Raw genomic sequence first — 18,989 nt, 5'->3', positions numbered from 1 at the left:
TTGGCGCAAATCCGCTCCTCATACCTCCCTACAGCCCCAGAACGGTGCACTGGAAAAGGGAAAAAGAATCACAGCTGCAAAGGCACTAGCAGCCTCCTTCCAAGAAGTGCTCAACCACTGAGAGATCTCAGACTGCCTCCTCCCACCTCTTGTTCCATGTGCCCAGCCTTTAAAATTTAAATGACTGCCTCTCTGCTGCAGCTGGAGAGGGGAGTGCTTCCCATTAAGGGTGTGTCCAGGCCAGGTCAGGGGTGTTAATCCTTCCACAAATAGATACCAACTCCCGGCTCATGGGATGTGGGCTGTATAAAATGAGGGAATGCACAAGCATCCTTCGCTCCCAAAGGGTCAAGGGTGCAGCAGGAATACAGAAGATATGAATACAGAAGATATGGAGCATGTTAACAATAGTGTTAGATAAGGCCCCAAGCACCAGAATCCTTGGGGCTCAGCACAGGCAGGCACCCCCACGCCAGGGGACATGGTCAAAGCGGCTTCACCATGGGCTGTGGGAGCCTGCCTGGCCCATGGGTGCCAACTCTGCTCCCTGAGCCCACTCCACTGTCCTCACTGCTGCTACCACCCGTGCTGGCCAGACTGGAGGTAGCTCGGGGGAACCTTTGCCTGGCTGCGGCTGCAGTTGTGGCCTTGGTTGCAGAATAAGCGCTCCATGCAGGAAAGCAAGCAACTCCAGCTCTTGAAGGCCAGGTTTAACTCGAACCCATTTTTGGGAAATGCTTCTTTTATTTTATGCCTATACATTTGTATGGAAGCTGAGTCTGGTAGATAAAGGGTCGATAAAGGACAAAGCTCTAGCTCCCTGCAAACCTCTGCATACCCTTCCAGCACCCAGCCCTACACAAAGGGCTCAGTCTCCCACCCACGGGGGCTTCTGTGGGCCCATCTTCCCACAGTTCAAGGCTCCGTGTGGCCTCCCACCCCCACTTTATTATTCTCTTTGTCTTTTTCTTTCGGTGTCAACATTTTAAAATAGATCCTAAAGAAGCCAGGGGCATCCCCTGTGATTCAGTGGTAGCATCCTTGTCTACCACACAAGAGACCTGGGTTCAGTTCCCGAATGCTTATACAACTACAGCCATGGAGGCACCAAACGTCTGGACTCGGGCTGGTCTTTGGATTCTGTCTTAAAGAGGGGGTGGAAGGTCTGGGCAGCCTCTGCTCCTCCATACTACTGCCTAAGCATAAGTGTTGAAGGTCTGGGTAACCTCTCATGCATACACCATGATCTGGAAGGATTGATGGTGGCCAAACCAGAGAAAGAGGCCAGGGGAGATGGAAGAAGCTGTCCTGGTAAAGTGTGGCTACCAAGGATTTCTGCACCAGACCCCTTGTATTTCCAGTAGTTTTATTGCCTAGGTTCTACCTCCAAAACGTGGCCAACAGTTAGGACAGGGCCAGGCAACTATTTCAGGCGGAGGGCCGCTTACTGAGTTTTGGTAAGCCATTGAGGGCCGCATGAGGGCAGCCAGGGGCAGATAAATATTGATTTTCTAAATTTTTTAGGGGCCCCGCGGGCTGGATAGAATGGCCTGGCGGGCCACATTTCGCCCACCCCCGAGTTAGGACCACACTTTATTTAACTAGGCACACGACCAAAACTCAGCTCTCCCAAAGGCCCATGTACAAGGAGTTTGTCGTGAATCAGAAAAACCAATGTATCAAAAAACTGATTGGAAGGGACAATCTTTAAAGTGAATCAACCAAAACGTTAAGGGTGAAACAACTGGAGGGGTGATGAACTGTATGCCTAGCACTTCTGCAAAGAGCATGATACCCAGGCAGTGACCCCCTTAACCCTATCAGCTGGTGCAGGGAGCAACAGTGTTGGGACAGCAGGGCCTCTGCGTGCTTTTATTAACTCAGCTGCCACTGGTAACTAAGTCAGTCAAATTATCTTATTTGGCTGCATAATGGACTACTAAGTAAGGACAGAAGCACCAAGGCAACTGAAGGGAGTTTACATAAAGCCCCTGCTCTAACATGGAGTATTGGATTTTGCTGAAGGCAGCTTGGCATGCTGGCGGGCACAGTCCCGGTGCAAAGCTAGCCCAAGGGCATCCCATAAATGGGCCCAAGAAAGCAACCTGCAGAAGCTAGCAATGAGTCAAGCTAAATGATCAGCATATGGCCCAACATGTCTTATTGCACACGCTGCTACAGCAGAAGATGATTTGCATCAGGATACTGGGACTTTCTGTACAACACTGCAAAAGACCATACAGAAGAAGCATAGGACACTTTTGCCTGGCAGGAGAGCAAGAAGCTACGTGCTTGATACAAAGGACTGTATTTTCACTGGCAAGCATTCTGTTAATTCTGTCTTTTTTAGTCCTGTGTACAAAGACTCCTGCAAAATCTAGAGAGAACAAGAATCCAGCTGGCCTAATCGCATGGGTGAGTCAGCTGAAGGAAGGCTCCCTAAAGAAAGTAGTCATCACGCTGAAGCTGAGCTGGACAACCCACTTTCCTGCCAATTCTCATAGACAAGCAGTAAAATGGCTTGTACCTGTACTGTTTACTCAAGCTAAATGCTTCTCAGAAGGGGCATTCCAGAGTTAAACCCTCTGAATGATTCACATGCACTTGGGTACTAGTGCTCCACCACCAAGCGCTGTCCTGAAATTATCTTAAACCATTAACAGGGCCTGGAAAAATGCATCATCAGCTCTGCATACTGATGTTTGTCAACAGAAACTACTTCCCTTCAGAAAAGTAGATGCGGTAAAAAAAAAAGTAACAAAATGTTTCAGAGATCTTAGGGGGGAACAAAACCCAAAAACCACACCATCCAAGTGGCTGAGAGAACCAGCAGCTTCTTGGAGGGAAAAGTAGGAAGCAGCTTGGAATCCGCTTGCTGCTCTGAATCTTTGGTGAGTGCCAAGTGCCTACAGCCAGGGCCGTCCCGGGGGGGAGGAAATCCGGGCGACTGTCCCAGGCCCCGCGCTTTGGGGGCCCTGTGGAGCCGGACCGGCTTTGCGTCTGGCCGCTCACCACCCCACCCCACCTTCGTCGCATCCGGGCCCTGAACAGGCTGATTTACCCCTGACCCTGCACCCTGCTACAGTCGTCTCTGCCTAAAGCCCAGGTGAATTCCAGAGAATTTAGTAGAGCTTCATATAATCCTTGGAAATGAAGGTTGGAAGGGACCTCAGGAGGTGTAGTCCAACCCCCTCCTCAAAGCAGGACCATCCCCACCTAGATCATCCCCTGGGCTGGCCCGTCCTGTCCTGCAGAACCTGCGGCCGCAGGGGGCCCTGCAGCCAAGGGGCCGTGCCCCACTTGCCCCCCCCGCCGCCACCTGCGCCACGTTTAAAGGGCTCGATGAAGGCAGGGAGCCCTTTCCTGGCCAAGCGGGGGAGTTCCTGGCCCCAGACCTGCCCCCGGCCCCAGGGAGGGAACTTGGGCATCTCCAACACATGCTGCCCCCACCTCGCACCCCCTGTAGTGTGCAGCTGGCCCCCGACTATTTTATTTCAGTGAGTTTATACTGCAATTAACCACAATTTTGATCCTGATGGATCGGGGGCCCCAAAACTATATCTTGCAGGAGGCCCCAAAAAATTGTGGGCCAGCCCTGATCATCCCAGCCAAGGCTTTGTCTAGCCAGGTATGTTAAAAATCTCCAAGGATGGAGATTTCACAGCCTCTCTAGGTAACCTGTTCTAGTGCTTTACTAAGAAGCACAGGATTAGCTGCCAATTTTTCAAAGGATTAGCTGCTGGTTTTTCATAGGATTAGTTTCCAGTTTTGCTGGAGGCGCCGCATGCAGTGGTGCTGCACGTAGAAGGGGCAAAACCTAGCTTACAAGCACCCCCCTCAGACCTCCAAGGTAGTCTCTCTCTGAATTGCGACCCTGCGATATAACTGGAAAGTCACACACTGAGTTCATTGCATCCACCGGGAGCTCCTGACAACTCTCCATTCCCTGTGTGCTCCCTCCCACCGCCTCCTATTTCAGAGAGTCCCTGCAACTGCCCCATCTGGATTCCCACCCAGGTTTGCCACCGGAACAGGGCATTCTGTGCATGCACCTATTCCCAGCACCCACGCCAGGGACTCTATGGCTCCCTTCACCTTACTCTGACTCCTTTTCTTTTCCCGTCAGTAGCAGCTTTTTAAAGCTTTTTTTGGAGGATGGGCTGAGGTGGGGGATGCTGTTATGCCAGAATGTGCTAATGGCTCCCATCAACCAGTTCTTTCCTCTGTAGATACATTACAGAGGTAGCTGCAGCTGGTAGCTCCACTAAGCAGATACCATGGGCTCCCTATTTCACCCTTCCGACCATTTTAATTGTCACCAAAGCCATCAGGGTTCTGCTCACCGATGCCTGCATCATTCCCTCAAAATGTGGAATAGATTGGACATGGCACGAAAAGCTCTCCATTACCTCCAAGCACAGAAATACCACCCGGCTCCGCTGCTTGGCCAGTCCAGGAGCTTTCCTATCACTTTCAAATGCCACCATGGCAGAAACAATCTCATTAATTCCATTTGCACATAAACTTGATTGAAATACATATAAGGATCCAGAGGTTTACAGTAGTATCAAGACATCATCTGCTCAGTGAACTGGGATAAAAGTCTGTCATTATAACAAGATAGCAATGAGTCTATGAATTAACCAAATGGATTTCTCTCTTGGAAAGTGTTTGTTTTGAAACAGTTGCTTGGCTTTGGTTACTAATACTGTTTCAGTTACTTTGGAAAAGCTGATTTGGTTACTAATATTAAGCATCGTTAATAATTCCTGAGTCTGCTCTATAGATAAGGGACATTACATAGTGAGAAACCTAACAGAGGTGGCTGGTTAGTTAAACGCTATTTCAAGCCTGTTCGATTGATATCATCTCTCACATGGGTCATCTAAGGACAAGAAAGAACAAGCCAGTGTGTTTCAAGTAGAGGTGGGCAAAATGCGGCCCGGGGGCCAGATGCGGCTCACCAAGCCATTCTATCTGGCCCGCAGGGCCCCTAAAAATTTAGAAAATTAATATGTATCTGTCCCTGGCTGCCTGTAACGTGGCCCTCATTGGCTTGCCAAAACTCAGTATGCGGCCCTCCACCAAAAATAATTGCCCTCCCCTGGTTTAATGGTTAGAGCTTTTGTCCTGAGCTCTACCCCAACTCAGCCATTGACCTTAACTCACTTTGCTTGAAGGGGCTGGCAAGACTGGCATGGACTGGCAAGTATGTAGGCATACCCCAAGGCATGCCCAGGCCTTGCTTTCTGGGAATCTAGCGGTCTCAGCTACTGGCCAGGACGCAGGGAGGGACTTGTTTGGTTCTGGTCAGTCACCAACAGCAGTTTTTCCGAGACTGCCCTATGCCTGCATCAGAGAGGAACTTAGCCAGGTTTATTCAGAGCCACACTGCCAGGCGAATGGCACTGCAAGCCACTACATTAATCTCCATCTCTGCAGGCTCAGCTGCAGCCTGTGAAGTCCTGCAGTACTGTGCTGATTGCAACTTTGAGCCAAAATCAACATACCCCTTTCCATGGAAGAGACCCAGTCAGAAAAGGAACCAAAATAGCAGCAAGTGCAGGAGTTAATTAGCATCACCCCTTACTAACGACCTCCGCTCTGGCCAGCCAGGGGGGCGGACCCCCAAGGCAAGACTCCCTGGCAGCACCCCTTTGCTTTCCCAGAGTCAGGTGGGTGACCCCCTTATAACCTGGCTTATTATCTGTGGCACAGCGATTAACGTATGTTCCAGTTACGAAGGGATATCAAGGTTGTATGCAAGCCAGCCAGTCTGCAGTACGTATGGCAATTCCAACTGCATGTCAGTCTATCAAAGATCCTTATCCTATTATAGGCATATAAGCGGTGTATGGAGTAATGAAATGAATTATCCAAACCCCACGGAGTGACAAGCTGAGAAACAGCACCTGGATCTCTCAGTCCGAGTCCCATACACCACCCCACGCACAGTGCACTGCTGCACAACTCAAGAGCACGAAGAGGTCAGGAATCCAAGAACAAGTGCAGCAGAAGCAGGCAGCTTCTCAGCCTGGCCGCAAGTGTTCAGCAGACTGGACCCTGAGAAAGCAGGTCCATATTCAAAGGGTATTATGAGAGAGAGCTCGGACACCCGCTGTCTCAAGACTATCACAATCCGGAATGTCTAAATACTCTGAATTACAGATCTTAATTAATAGCCCCACCTACAAAACCTAGATGATGATCAGACGCTGGTCAAAGAACTTTGATCAGACTTATTTATGACGAGGTATTAGTGTAGGATTGTCAAGAGGCCCGAGACTGGGAAAGAAGGGAGTGGCGCAGGTCTGAACTGAGAGAAAATAAATGTTTTAAGGCCTGCGTGGAAAATGCTGCTGCACCGTGTGAGGCCCCAGCCTCTTCCCCATCCCCACGATCCTGGGCATTAATTATAACAGAAAAAGGGGAAAGTTCAAAGATTTCCCACTTCCTGCCCATCCTTCACAGCAGTCTCTGACCCTGGACACCACCCTTGCCACACATTCTTCCCTTTCCCAGCCTCGCACTGAACAATCTCAGCTTCCAGAAAATCAGCTGCCACGACCACGACAGCCAGTGGTCGCTCGCAGTGGAGCCATCGTTAGCTCCCATGCAAACACCAAGGTCTGGCTCTCTGCTCTGCACTGGGACAATTTCACTGAGACCACTGGAATCACAGGGGTTTTATGGCAATGCAAGACAGGAACCTTGGGTCCAAACTCTTTTAGTATTGACAAGAAAAAAGCAGCCCAAACCAGGCAAATCGGCCGTCCTGCTCCTCTGAAAGGAGCCTTTCTTAACCGGTTTCTTGGCAGCAGGAGACATTCCAAGAACCCCAGAGGAGGAATCCTCATAGTAATCTGAGCAGGAAAGTCATCCAGCTGCCTTGAGAAAGGAAAAGCTAAAACATGCTGTAAACAAAAAGCCTACCAGACAAAAAACCCGTTCCAGGAGCTGGAGGAAGGATCGGAATCCACCACGCACAGCCCAATTAAACCAGTGCCTCCAAGGCCTGTGTCATTGCGCTTTCTGCTCCAGGAGTACAACCGTGCCGTGATGCAGTTAATACCCTGCCAACGGCACGTGAAATGGTGCAGCAAGAAGAGGGAGTGAGCCAAAACGTCGGCTGCAGATTTAAAATGCCCAACTTGGAGGAGGTTTAAATCTACTTTTCTGGCTCAGTTAAAGCTTCCCTCTGCAGGGGCACCGGTGCCTCCACGAGAACCCCGAGGTCCGGAGAAGTCCTCCCACCCAGCACAGCATTTCTGAGAACAATGGAGTGGCGAAGCAGCTAACGTAGTGTGACAGGAATACAAAATACATCACCCATGTCTGTGTAAGATTAACATCAACCTTCGGCAGGTTGCAGCATGAAAAGTGATAGGATGGCACATTCATATAGAAGCAAAACCACACAAACAGCAGCTTTCAGAGGCCTATCCTATTCCTGTATCAGAGAGGAACCTAAAGGGAGCAAGATAGGCAGCAAGTGGACTTCTCCCAGGAACACAGTAGTGCTTCCAGCCCCTTTGCTCTGAACCTCAAAGAAACATCAACAGGTTGCTGGTACAATTCAGAGCCAGGTGGTCATGAACAGAGGCTGCTGCCACTGGCTCAACGTGAAATGGGTTGGGTTTCAATCCATCCCTCTCAAGTAACCCCGCCACAGCAGCCATTTCAGCGAAAGCCCTGCAGTCTTTTAGATCACGGTGGAAGCACATGGCTGGGGACAGCGTGTAAGAGACGCTTGCCCTGCCACCACTTTGCATCTGCTCTGGATACTTCCGTCCCCACATAGTTTCCTTTCCCAGCACTAAGTTCACAGGCTGTAAAAGAAGCTAAGGGCACTACTAACCCCCTGCAGAGAGCCAAGAGGTTCAGCTGTCTCTTTGACACCCACAAAGAGAGCAACATTGCAGGGGAAATGCACCTCTCCCTCCACCTCCCCTTAGACCAGGTGGTTTCCTCACCCCACGGTTCTCATCCTTTGTAGAGGCAAGTTACCAGGTTTATCCCTGCAGCCTATTCCCCCGCTCCACTGGCTGTTGCTTGGTATGGGGCATGCAAAGCTACCTGCACAGAAGTGCCTTCTTCAGACTCGCACACCTGCTGGGATAGAGACACTTGCCTGGAATCTCACGTTCATATTCCACGGAGGCCCGGACTGCTGGCTGCTCCCATGGGCAGCGCTGAGCCTCGCGCGCTTTCACCCGGGAAAGAACAAAGAGCCCAAGCGTGCCCGGCACCAAAGGAGATTATCTTCTCAGAGCAGGTGGGCAGAGGCCGAGAGATTTTTCTCTTTTCAGTGAAGTTCAGGCACTTTAAATCTGCTCTTCCTTCTCCCAGTGAGATGTGGACTTACACCTGCTGCTCCACCTCCTCCGCTGGCCCCCAGCCCCACCTCCTGCTGACACAGCGAGGTGGGAGACACACCTATTCCAGGCAAAGCCAATGTGCTCAGGTGCTCTCTGCCAGCCAGGAGAGCGCCTTCCAGCCAGGCTCCTACCTTTGAGTCATTCTCCTTTGGCAAAAGAAATCCAGACCAGGGTTTCCCTGCAGCTAGCCCAGGGAAACAGTTCTGGCTAAGGAGACTTGCACGGAGGTCAGGTACGGCCAGGAAGCCAGGGTGCAGGAAAGGATTTCTGGAGTAGATTTCTACAGGGGAGCAGCCATTGGGGACAAAAGCAAATCCAAAGCAAAGACCGATTTTGCCACTGTGCCAGCGAACTAATGAAGGACACGGTCCAGGTTCTGTATAAGGTGCACTTACTCCACCTCAGCCTCAATAGTGACTGCAGTAGGAGCCAGCGTTAGGGCTCTAGGAAGTTTATATTTGTAAGGAAGAACGTGAGTCTGTGGGTCAGAGCCCCTGGCTCTGCACCCTTGGGCGAACACTCAGCCTCTTTCCAGCTCAGCTTCCCTATCCAGACAACTGAAATTGTAACCCATGGCTGCCACCCCTCTCGGCAGTGCACGCTCGCAGACATGGGTGCATTGCTTTCATGGCCCACGTGAAAAGAGCTACATAAGTGTCATGCACTGATGCTCCCGTATGCAAGAATGACTGCATAGATCAGGCCAGGGATTAGCAGACACGCAGGAGCACAGGCCACACTTCAGCCAAGGCAGCTTTGTAGGTACCTTCCCTCCCATTCAGGATCACGTGGGCTACCTTCCTCCCTTTGCCGTCTAGGAACAGGCGGCCCCACCTAACAGCCCAACTATGCTGTGGCAAAAGTCAGCAATGTTTTAGATGGCAAGTAATGATAGGAAAGTATTCCAGGAATTTATAGCTCCTTTTAATGCATATTAGCATCTGGAAGGAAGGAGGAGATATTATCTCTGCAGCTTGCAGCTTGGGAACCTCCAGATCAGCTGGCTTCTCCCCTTTCCTATGGGCTCCCATCTCCTGCCTGCTCCCACAGTGATCCTGTACCTCTGGCTTTAGCAGGGCAAAACAGTACAGGTTGATCAAAGGAAAGAAGTGCCCCTCATTCCCTTGTTCAGGCCAAAGGGTGTGGGGTGCTGGCTGGATTCATCTAACACGCAGCATGCTTAGATGCACGTCCCTGAGCGACGCATGCCACAGGTCTCGTCTCCTGCCTGCAGAGGCGGGTGCTCTTAGCAAGAATCCAACCCTTTACCTGGCTTGCATCATGTTGAAACGTTGCAGGCAGTGTTTACACTTTAAGGCAATAGAGCAGCGCTGGCACTAAGCAGAGGATGACAAACAGCCCCAAGGCCAGCACGAACACACAGGAGCTGCCATAACACGGTCTGCTCTAGTCTTCCTGGGTTTGCACACTCTAGCCATTGGCTGCAATACTGAGCACCTTCCAGAAAGACATTAAGCAACATAGCTACCTATTGTCACATGGCTGCTCCCTCCTCCCCTGCAGCTCCTCTGGCCGAAACCTGTGCAACAGAGCGCTTTGTTCTCAATTTGCTCTCACACACGCCTCCCTGTGTCTGATACAGAAGGCAAGGTCAAAGGAAACACCGAGCGCACAGAGCCGTAGGCAGACAGTTCCCCTGGGAGTTGGTTCTTTCCCTCTGTCCCAAAGGTAACTGTCTCCTAAGCACAGCTAATTCCCCTGCTTGTCCAGCAACCTGCCTCTAAATCAGGGGTGGGCAAAATGCAGCCCAGGGGCCAAAAGCAGCCCATCAGGCCATTCTATCCGGCCCACAGGGCCTCTAAAAATTTAGAAAATTAATATTTATCTACCCCTGGCTGCCTGCCACACGGCCCTCGATGGCTTGCCAAAACTCAGTAAGCAGCCCTCCGCCTGAAACAATTGCCCGCCCCTGCTCTAAATGCAGGCAGTACCAAATGCTCTAGTCTAGATTAGATGGCACATCAACTCCCCCTCCCCCTTTCTATGTCCCCAAGGCACTCTCATCCCTTTAGCTTTTGCTTTCAAGCTGGAAGTTTTCTGTCCCTTCTAAAATTGATTGTCCAAATTGTGCTAATTGTGTCCTCATCCTTTTTTTTTTTTTTCTAATCCTGTTAAGCTCTTAGCCTTGTGGCAATGAGTTTCACAGATTCATTATGCCTTAAGTATTTATGGTGTCTTTTGAAATTTCAGAGATTTCCATCTCTGCTACGGCCACAAATACAGCCAGTTTCAGGCTTTCCTTGGTACCGAGGAACAGAGCTGGCCAGGAAGAACACTGAAATTCAAAAAAGCAGTAACAGTTCACATTTAGAAAGCAGCTTTCATGCAAAATAATTTATGAACTACTCCTATGCAGGAAATGGAAAATATACCTTTAAGTGACTTAGACAGCAAGTGGATTGGGACCTGTAGAATAACTGACATGGAATCAGCTCTTGGGTGAGACTGACAGCTGATTCACACTTGGGGAAAAGGGAGACAGAATACGTTCCCTAAGGATTCCTTGCCTTTTGCATAATTGCTGGACCATTATGGCTCTTCATCACTCTTATACTACCCTAAGGGGTCACAGCATATCCATGGCAGAACCAGGGATGTTACCCACATCACCCAGTTTTAGACTTTAGCCACAAACACTCATCTTTTCCCAAATCAGTGGGCCCAACCTATTGCCTATTGCTCTGGGGCAATGCTTCTTTGGGCAACTGGCAGGGGGCATTTGTTTCAGTGGCTGTTCTTCCGCAGCCCTTTTCATTTTACACTTCTAGACTGTGGTTATGTTAGTGACCACCTGGGGGACAAAGGCACAGCTATCCTGGGAGATGCACACAAAGAACCAGCCAGATTAAGCCCCAAGGTAAGAAGAAACACCAATTGAGAGCCCAGGCCTGCGGTGCACTCCAGCACACAGCCAGGAGCCCGTCTGCTTGATGGCACTGCAGATGTTTGGAAGGCCAAGGAGATGTGCAAAGGTGAGGAGTGGGAATATGAGGCAGGGGGCAGCTGCACTTTAAGGGAATAATTTTGTTCACATATTGAATCATAAAGGCAGCATAACCACAAAGGTGGTTAGAGCCAGAGTGGGAGGCTATGTCCATACTCAGTTGCTGGGAGATCTGGTGGCTGGTAACAGGTGCCATCACCAAGGCATGTGCACAGTAACACAGTGACAGCGACAAGAACAGAGAATGAACTGAGAATGTAAACCCCCAGTCGGGGCTTGGACTAAGGGACTGCGATTGTGTTGGGGGAGGGTAGAGGGTGGGTGCGCAGGGCGCAGAGGTGTGGGTGCATTTATTGCAATGGCAGTGCGGGCGTCTTAATGCAGTTTAAGATGTGTGATGGAAAGTTTATGATAGAGCATGTGTATATATATATGTCTATACATATATAGAGAAATATATTTTAATAAAAAAATGTGCACACCCTCATGTAGTGATTCTCAACCAGGCTGCCAGGGCACCTGGGAGTGCCTAGATCCCTTGAAGGGTGCAGCAAGGTGCAAGGAGATAAGTGTGGTGTGAAGAGATAAGGCTTGTCCCTGCCTGGCCGATCCCCAGCCCTTCAGCAAGCACTGTAGTATATCAATTCAGTTTGGAAACTGGCTGCCACTCGATTGACAAGTCCAGTGAAAGGCACTCCAAGTTCAATGAGGTTGAGAGCTGCAGCACTGGTGCTTCAAGCAGCTCCGTCTCAGACTCGGCTGCGGCAGCTGAGCTGCCAGGACGGGCAGTGCATTCTGGGCAAGTGCCAGCTGCTGCATGCACAGTGGCAGCCTGCAGAAAGTTCAAGAGCATCTAGGCACGGACCAAGCCTGTTTGTCCAGACACCTATTTTCTATTTCCAGCTCAGCCAGGAACCTTGAGCAAGGGTTTGTGGGGCTCGCCCCTTCTCCGCAAAATGCAAATACAGGCGGAGAGGGGGTGGTGTTAGGTTTGGTTGTAGCCATGTTGGTCTAAGGACATAGGCAGGCATGGTTCTTTGAGTAGATGTGATATCTCAACTAACAGTTGGTCTAATAAAAGATATCACAATACAGGAGGAGGGAACCCAAGGTTCATCCTCAGTGTGAGGCTGAAGTTGTCAACCAAGACAGATTGTTACTCCAGTGAGGGCTCACAGGGTCATTCCCACACAGCCAATGCCCTCTTCCACCTCCCCAACCTACTGACCTAGCCACCATCCCTCATACCTCCCCAGTCTTCCAGCATCTGCTTAATACAGCCTTGGTGTGGAATACAAAAGAAAAAAGCTGTGTTTAAAGGCAAGCCCTGATGCAGGCAAAGTGAAGACTGGGCCCTGCTCATTCCTGCTTTTTCCCCTGCCTGAGGCTGCAAACACTGCTGGGAGGCATGGTAGGACCCCAGGAATTGTCCACTCCACACTCATTTACACAGCAAGCTAGACCATAACCATGCTGCACACCCACTATTGTACTAATTGCCCATGCAGGTGCAGAGAGCAGCAGCTCGGTCCACTTGGAAAGCAGGTAACCGCCCCCCAAGGTGCACAATGTGGCAAAGCAGGGGTGGTGCAAGTTCAGAGGAAGGAGTGTGCTGTAAATCCAGTCTTGCTCACTATAACCTCCCCAAATAATTAAGCTTTGTCTCTACAACCACAAAGGGCATGGGCTGGAATGGGAGACCAGGCCCCACTGTGGAGTCGCAAGCCAGAGGGAGCTGCAAGCCTCAGGAGCTGCTGCAGTCTCTGGCCCCAGCTGCCCCATCAGATCAAGCTTCCTGGCGACAGAATCGCAGCGTGAGGTTAGCTCTGAAGGCTCTGCCCCAGTTTATTTTTCAAGCCGATATGTGGTTTCTGTTGCCCGTAGCCCCAGTTCTCTCCTTTACCAGCTGCCTGGCACAGAGTTTCTGAGAAAGAGGCAGAGCAAAGATAAACCAAGTCAATCTGAAACAGGCAGGCAAGAAGAAGAATTTGTATTCAGTGCCCTGGAAAGAGCTGTCAAGTGAGGAACCCCGTCCTGGTCCAGCCTCAGCTCAGCCAGGACACTTGACACTGACCTGCAGCCCCAAGCCTGCATCACCTGAGCAAGACCCCTGGAGCCAAGGTTTGCTTCTGCAGCCTGGATGGAGCCGTCCTTCTCTCTTGGGCCATTTAAACACTGGCCTGGCTGTTGCGTGCATATAATGCTAAGGGACTGGAACATAGCAGGGGCCCAATCAGACAGCCAGAGAAGCTGGTTTGGCAGGTTTCACTGCAGAAACCAGCCCCCACCCTAAATCAAGCAGGGAGTAGAAGTATCTGAGCTAATGCTGGTCTGACCGCAGCCCAGCCTGAGTCACACTGAAACCTGACAGGCTCCTTCCCCCTGCAGCCCACTTCACCTGGGCCAGGGCTGCTCTGGGAGAGTCATGGGCCCAGGAACCCGGTGATCTGGGTGGCTGCACACACAGTCCGTGTTTAACAAAGCATAGGCCAGCCTGCACGGACTGCCGGCATTGGGAAGGCCTTTTAAAAAACATTTGCAGTACCCAGTTCCTCTCTATGGCCTGAGGGTAGGAGTGTGGCTTTACACTGGAAACTTTGGAGCTTGTCCCCTGGAGTGTGCACAGAGCACTGTGAGCATTGCTAATGATTGGCCTCTCCTGCCTACCACACAGTTTCTTGCTGAACTACCAGTAACCTGCAAGGACACAAACAGTTTGTGGATATCTGACAAACACAGCTGGCTTTTAAGACTTTTTCATGGAGTTTTAAGCTCAGCTAAGGTCCCATCTGCATTCCGGGGGGGAACAGTGTTGGAATCAGGTCGCCTAACTCCAACATAAATGGAGCTGGTGTATTTGCATCCCTGAGGGTATATCCTTCTGCAAAGGCAAACCTTGCTGGGGTTATTTGACCCCAGCAGTCTTTCCTGCCTAGAGCAAGGGGGCTGGATCTGATCATCTCACGAGATCCCATCCATCCCTAAACTTCTGTGATCTGTGTGAATCTGTGACACAGGAGCAGATCTCAGGCGCGCTTGTGCAAAGCAAAGCACCAATTGGACAACCTCCCCCAAGACGGCCTGCAACCTGTTACAGCTCCTTGTTGGACCAGAGCCCCTGTGCAGTCAGTCTCCTGCTCACCTATACTGCTGCTTCACTAGGTGAACATCAGCTGTGCTGCATGGTCATCAGAAAGGACAGACCATTTATCATAGAAAAGTGGGACCAAGCGGGTCTTCAGGAGATAATCCAGTCTATTTCCCCACACTGAAACAGGGTCCGAACTGGACAATCCCTAACAAATATTAGTCTAACCTGGTTTTGAAAACCTCCAACAAAGGAGATTCCACAGCATCAGTTCTTCACTACTCTTTAGTTTGAAAGTTGTTCCTAATTCATCTTTTCTGCAAATGAAGCAGGCTACTTCTTGTCCCATCACCTGTTCCCATGGAGAAAAATTGATCACCATCCTAGATAGCACGTTGGGAGCCTTATCATGTTGCACACCCCCTGCTCACCTTGAAGAACTCTCTTTCCAAGGCTAAACTATCCAAGTTGTTTTGTGGCTACAGCAGAGAGCTGCGTTCCTCACTGCCTAGGGGAAGGAGGCCTTAGACCTACAGGTTTGATGGGGTTTAGATCAAGTAACTAATCAGACAGTGGGAAAATCCACCCAGGAAATACAGCTCACAACTTTAAAACGGACTCCTCCAGGCTGCCACTTCCAGGGCTCCGGGTTCAGCCTAGTGTGAAGTCACTGGCCGTGATTAGCAAGCTACTGCTGCCAAGAGCGAGAGGCCAGTTTGCTGGGAAAAAGTTGCTGTTTAGGAAAAAGCTCTGTTTGCAACCCTCCCATTTGGTACCTGACGCAGTCATTCTTTAAGAAACTTCACAGGAGTCAATGGGAATGAAAAAGAGAATTTGTAACACTGCTCTTTCCCTATTACAGGGGAGTAGCAGCTTCTTTGGGGGCAAGACACACCAACCTAGAAACAACTGTGGGTCGGGAAAACCTCCTCCCCTCCCAGGAAGGTGTGTTGACAAAAGGGTGGCAAATCTGGGATTTTCCCAGAGAAGAAGAATTTCTGCTCTTTCCCCCAGTTACCAGCAATACCAACTCCAGTTAAAGCCACAGCCTCAAGCAGAGTTGGGCACTCACCTTCTGGAGACAGAGGAATATCTCCTCCTCAGCAGGGGACAAACATTCACCTGACCGCAGCCACAGGTGGGAACAGACTCCCCTGGTGTTCCCCTACCAGGAAAAGCCAACTCTCCACTCACCAGGTAAAGCCTGCTGGAAATATGCAGCAGCAGCTTTCACTTCAGGGCTTCTTGCGTAACCCTTTGTGGGCCAGACTATGCAGCAAACAACGGGCAATGGGACACCTAACCTCAGGGAAATGGGCCTTGGGGAGCTTTGCTGGCAATCAAATGCCAACACCAGTGCTGCAGGCACTCATCACATCACAGAAAGCTTTCGGAGGCAGCAGCAAAGGGGGCAGCAGTGATAGAAGACAGCCTTGCCCATTGCAGCTGGGCTCCTGGCCCCTGGAGGGGAGCTTTCTCATTACCATCTTTTTACTATAGACAAGTGAGATCAGAGCCTCGGATGCTAAATTGTTGGGAGGCTCCCACAGGGCTTTTTCACCACCTGCTATAACTCTGCGGCCTTCCTGGAGCCTTGAGGGCTCCTTCTCTGCTACATGATTTATTACCACATGCCTCTAGCGAAGGCTGGCTAGGTAGGACTCTCCTGGGATCTGACCAGCAGCAGGAGAATGATTATCTACTCCCTGGAGAGGCGCAGGAAGAAGAACAATGGTAGAGGCAGATTAGCATCATAAACTCTGACTTTTCCAGGGAGGAGCTATTGACAACCCCTGGGTAACCAGGAACTGCCCCCTTACCTTTTGAAATGCAACTAACAGAACTGAATGGGCCAAAAGGATGCCACCCCCTCCCAAAAATGCCTCTCCAATGCTCTCAGCACAGGCCATTTTCTCCCCCAGGCAGACTGGCCCCTGGCTGCAACCTCTCCACCTGTTCCTCTATTTCCTCCTTTCACTTACCCTGATCCCCTCCTCCCACCCTCTTCTATGCCCTTCTCTATCCCTTGCCTTCATGTCTAGCAAATCCTACCACAGACCCACTGACCCCCAAAGGGACTGAACTGCATCAGGAGCTCAGTGAACAACTGTTCACTAGGGCACCCCTGGGGAAGACCAGGATCAATGGGTACAAACTCCTGGAAGGCTTCAGGCTTAAAACCAGGAAAAACTTCACAGTCAGGGTGTCCACACTGTGCGATAAACTCCCTCCAGAGATGGTGCAGTCACCTACCCTGGAGGTTTTCAAGAGGAGACTGGACAGTCACTTTGCTGGGATCACCTAACCCTAGTAGTCTTCCTGGCTAGGGCAGGGAGGGCTGGACCTGATGATCTGCAAGGTCCCTTCCAGCCCCTAACGATCTATGAATCTATGAAAACCAAGGATGTCCCAGCAGTAAGGGTGGTTTGCACTGTTGCGGTTCACCGTCCTCCCATTTTGGGGGTCTGCCTGGTCTATTTGTACCACTGTCTTTGATGCAGAGGCTATTTGTTGCACTGTATGGGGCCAGGTGCAACATGGCCTTGTCTTCAGCTGGCTATTATTAGGTGCCACCATAGCAGAAATGCTGTTGGTGCTCAGAAGTGAGTGTTGTTCTGTAGTCTGACCAGGGTAGTGCTGGACAAGATTTTTAAGTTATCACAATGGGTAGGTAGCTGTGTCTGCTGGTATCAGGGGGATTTGACCCATTTGCCATCACAGAGGAACAGTTTGGGTCCAGGCTCATGTCCCTAACAGTAGTCAATATTTGTTACTAGTGAGGAAATCATTACAGCCACATAAAACAGCTGGCTAATTATGCAATACTGTGCATTGTAGGGGAGGAGGTCCCCTAACCTCTGCAGTCATCGACTTCCATCCCAAAGTGGGAGACATGATTAAGCTCCAGGCTCAGGCCAGGTGAGCTGCTAATTTCATTGCTACTCATAGAATTGCTGTTCTTTGTTTTCTGTTGAGCTCTGTCTAGATGTCGGGTGGGGGCACTTCTTAATACTAATTATGATAATTCTGCCTGTGGAGCTAGGCAAAAAAAAAATCATCTGTATTTCAACTTTGTTATCTGTGAAATGGGGATAATACTTCCTGGTTTTACATGGGATTCCTTGAGTAGTATCTGCACATGGCAGTGAAGATGTGAAATGTTACTGAATGCTAGAGGCTCTCAGTGTCTGATACCACATTATGCAGGTGCACCGATGATGCCTAAAAAATAAGGTTTCCCTTGGCTTGAGGATAATGCTGAACACCCATTTTCACGCTGAGGTGCTGTTTCCTTTAAGCCCTTTTGCTTCCAAATTATGAAGCAGTTTGTGTTGTGCTGCTTCTTTCTTTGCTGAACTCTATGAGTGAGCCCCCTTTTCTGTGCTGTAGGAATCCCACCTGTCTTCCAAAATAGTGAACACAACTGAATGCCAACCTCAGATACTGTGCATGATGATAACGGGTGCTTAGATGGCACCTTCCATTAAAGGATCTCAAAGAATTTTGCAGAAATGGAAATTACAAAGCATGTCTGTTTGGCACATCAGGGAATTGAGGCACACATGGATAAGTGACTTGGCCCAAATGAAACAGCTGCTCAGTGATAGAGCCAAGTCTTGCGATTCTCATGCATCCCTTCATTCCTAGTCCAGGCTGTAGCACATCTCCTGGCTCCTAGTGTCCTGCTCTAACCACTGAGTATCACTACCTCCCTAACCAGATGGATATAATCAAGGAATAACTGAAGGCAGGAGGGTTTGTTTGTATTTTTTTAAATCAGAGACCTTGCTAGATCACTGCCAGTCAGAAAAATTGTAGGTATCAGCTGTGGTGTTTCCACTTGGGAGCCTGCTGTGGCCCAATTCTAAAAATACTTAATTTTACTGCAATGAACAGTAGAAGCATACTCATGGTACCTAGTAAGTGAGTGTGTGCACATGTGCGTGTAAGATTTGTCTGTGCAGAATGAATCCATATTCTCACTTACCTTTCTCAGCCCCTAGTGATATACAGCAAGTTTGCATTCATCAAGGGGGACTAGAGATAATAGAAAAGGATCTTGAAAGCTTCCTGCTGCGTAGAACTGGGCAAAACCCTTTCAAATTGGTTGTGGTAGCCAATGGACTGTTCTGAGCCCAGCGAGTCCCCTCATTGGATGGGGGAAGTGCTACAGGGCAACAGGAGGTACTTTCTGGGAGAAGTGGTGAGGTATTTCCCTTTCATTGTACTTGGCTGAATGAGTGACACTAGCACATTGGCTATGCAGCATGTGCATGCAAAGCCTGTCTGTACTAGCAAAAACAGGTATATTTTTATAGTAGTTTCGTAGTTTCATAGTAGTTAGGGGTCAGAAGGGACGTGAATAGATCATCTAGTCTAACCCCCTGCCACTGGTTGGAGCACATGCTGGGATCACACGACCCCAGACAGGTGTTCATCCAACCTCTTTTTTAATTTATCCAAGGTAGGAGTGAGGACTACTTCCCTAGGAAGTTGGTTCCAGATCCTAGCTACCCTGACAGTGAAATAGTGCCTCCTAATCTCTAACCTGAACCTA

At 50.0% G+C, this 18,989-nt stretch overlaps 1 protein-coding gene across 7 annotated transcripts in view; it reads right to left on the bottom strand.

Moving 5' to 3' along the window:
* Window positions 1-15,610, bottom strand: part of TJP3 (tight junction protein 3) — a 40,428-nt gene extending 24,818 nt beyond the window's left edge. The window contains exon 1 of one of the 7 annotated variants that reach the window (XM_014599829.3): window positions 15,504-15,610. Coding sequence is in view for 2 of the 7 variants with exons in the window: in XM_019491233.2 (XP_019346778.2) it covers window positions 8,132-8,149 (18 nt within the window). In the remaining 5 variants the exon portion in view is untranslated. Of the gene's footprint in view, window positions 1-24; window positions 110-6,933; window positions 7,040-8,131; window positions 8,475-13,417; window positions 13,502-15,503 lie in introns of those variants that run through there. The other 6 variants (XM_019491231.2, XM_059719827.1, XM_019491233.2 and 3 more) reach the window with 6 other exon arrangements.
* Window positions 15,611-18,989: the final 3,379 nt, after the last annotated feature.

This window comes from Alligator mississippiensis, chromosome 16, assembly GCF_030867095.1.
Source record: "Alligator mississippiensis isolate rAllMis1 chromosome 16, rAllMis1, whole genome shotgun sequence".
Classification (NCBI taxonomy): Eukaryota; Metazoa; Chordata; order Crocodylia; family Alligatoridae; genus Alligator; species Alligator mississippiensis.
Note: the sequence above shows the minus strand (reverse complement) of the source record. Positions and strands in the feature narration are given on the sequence as shown.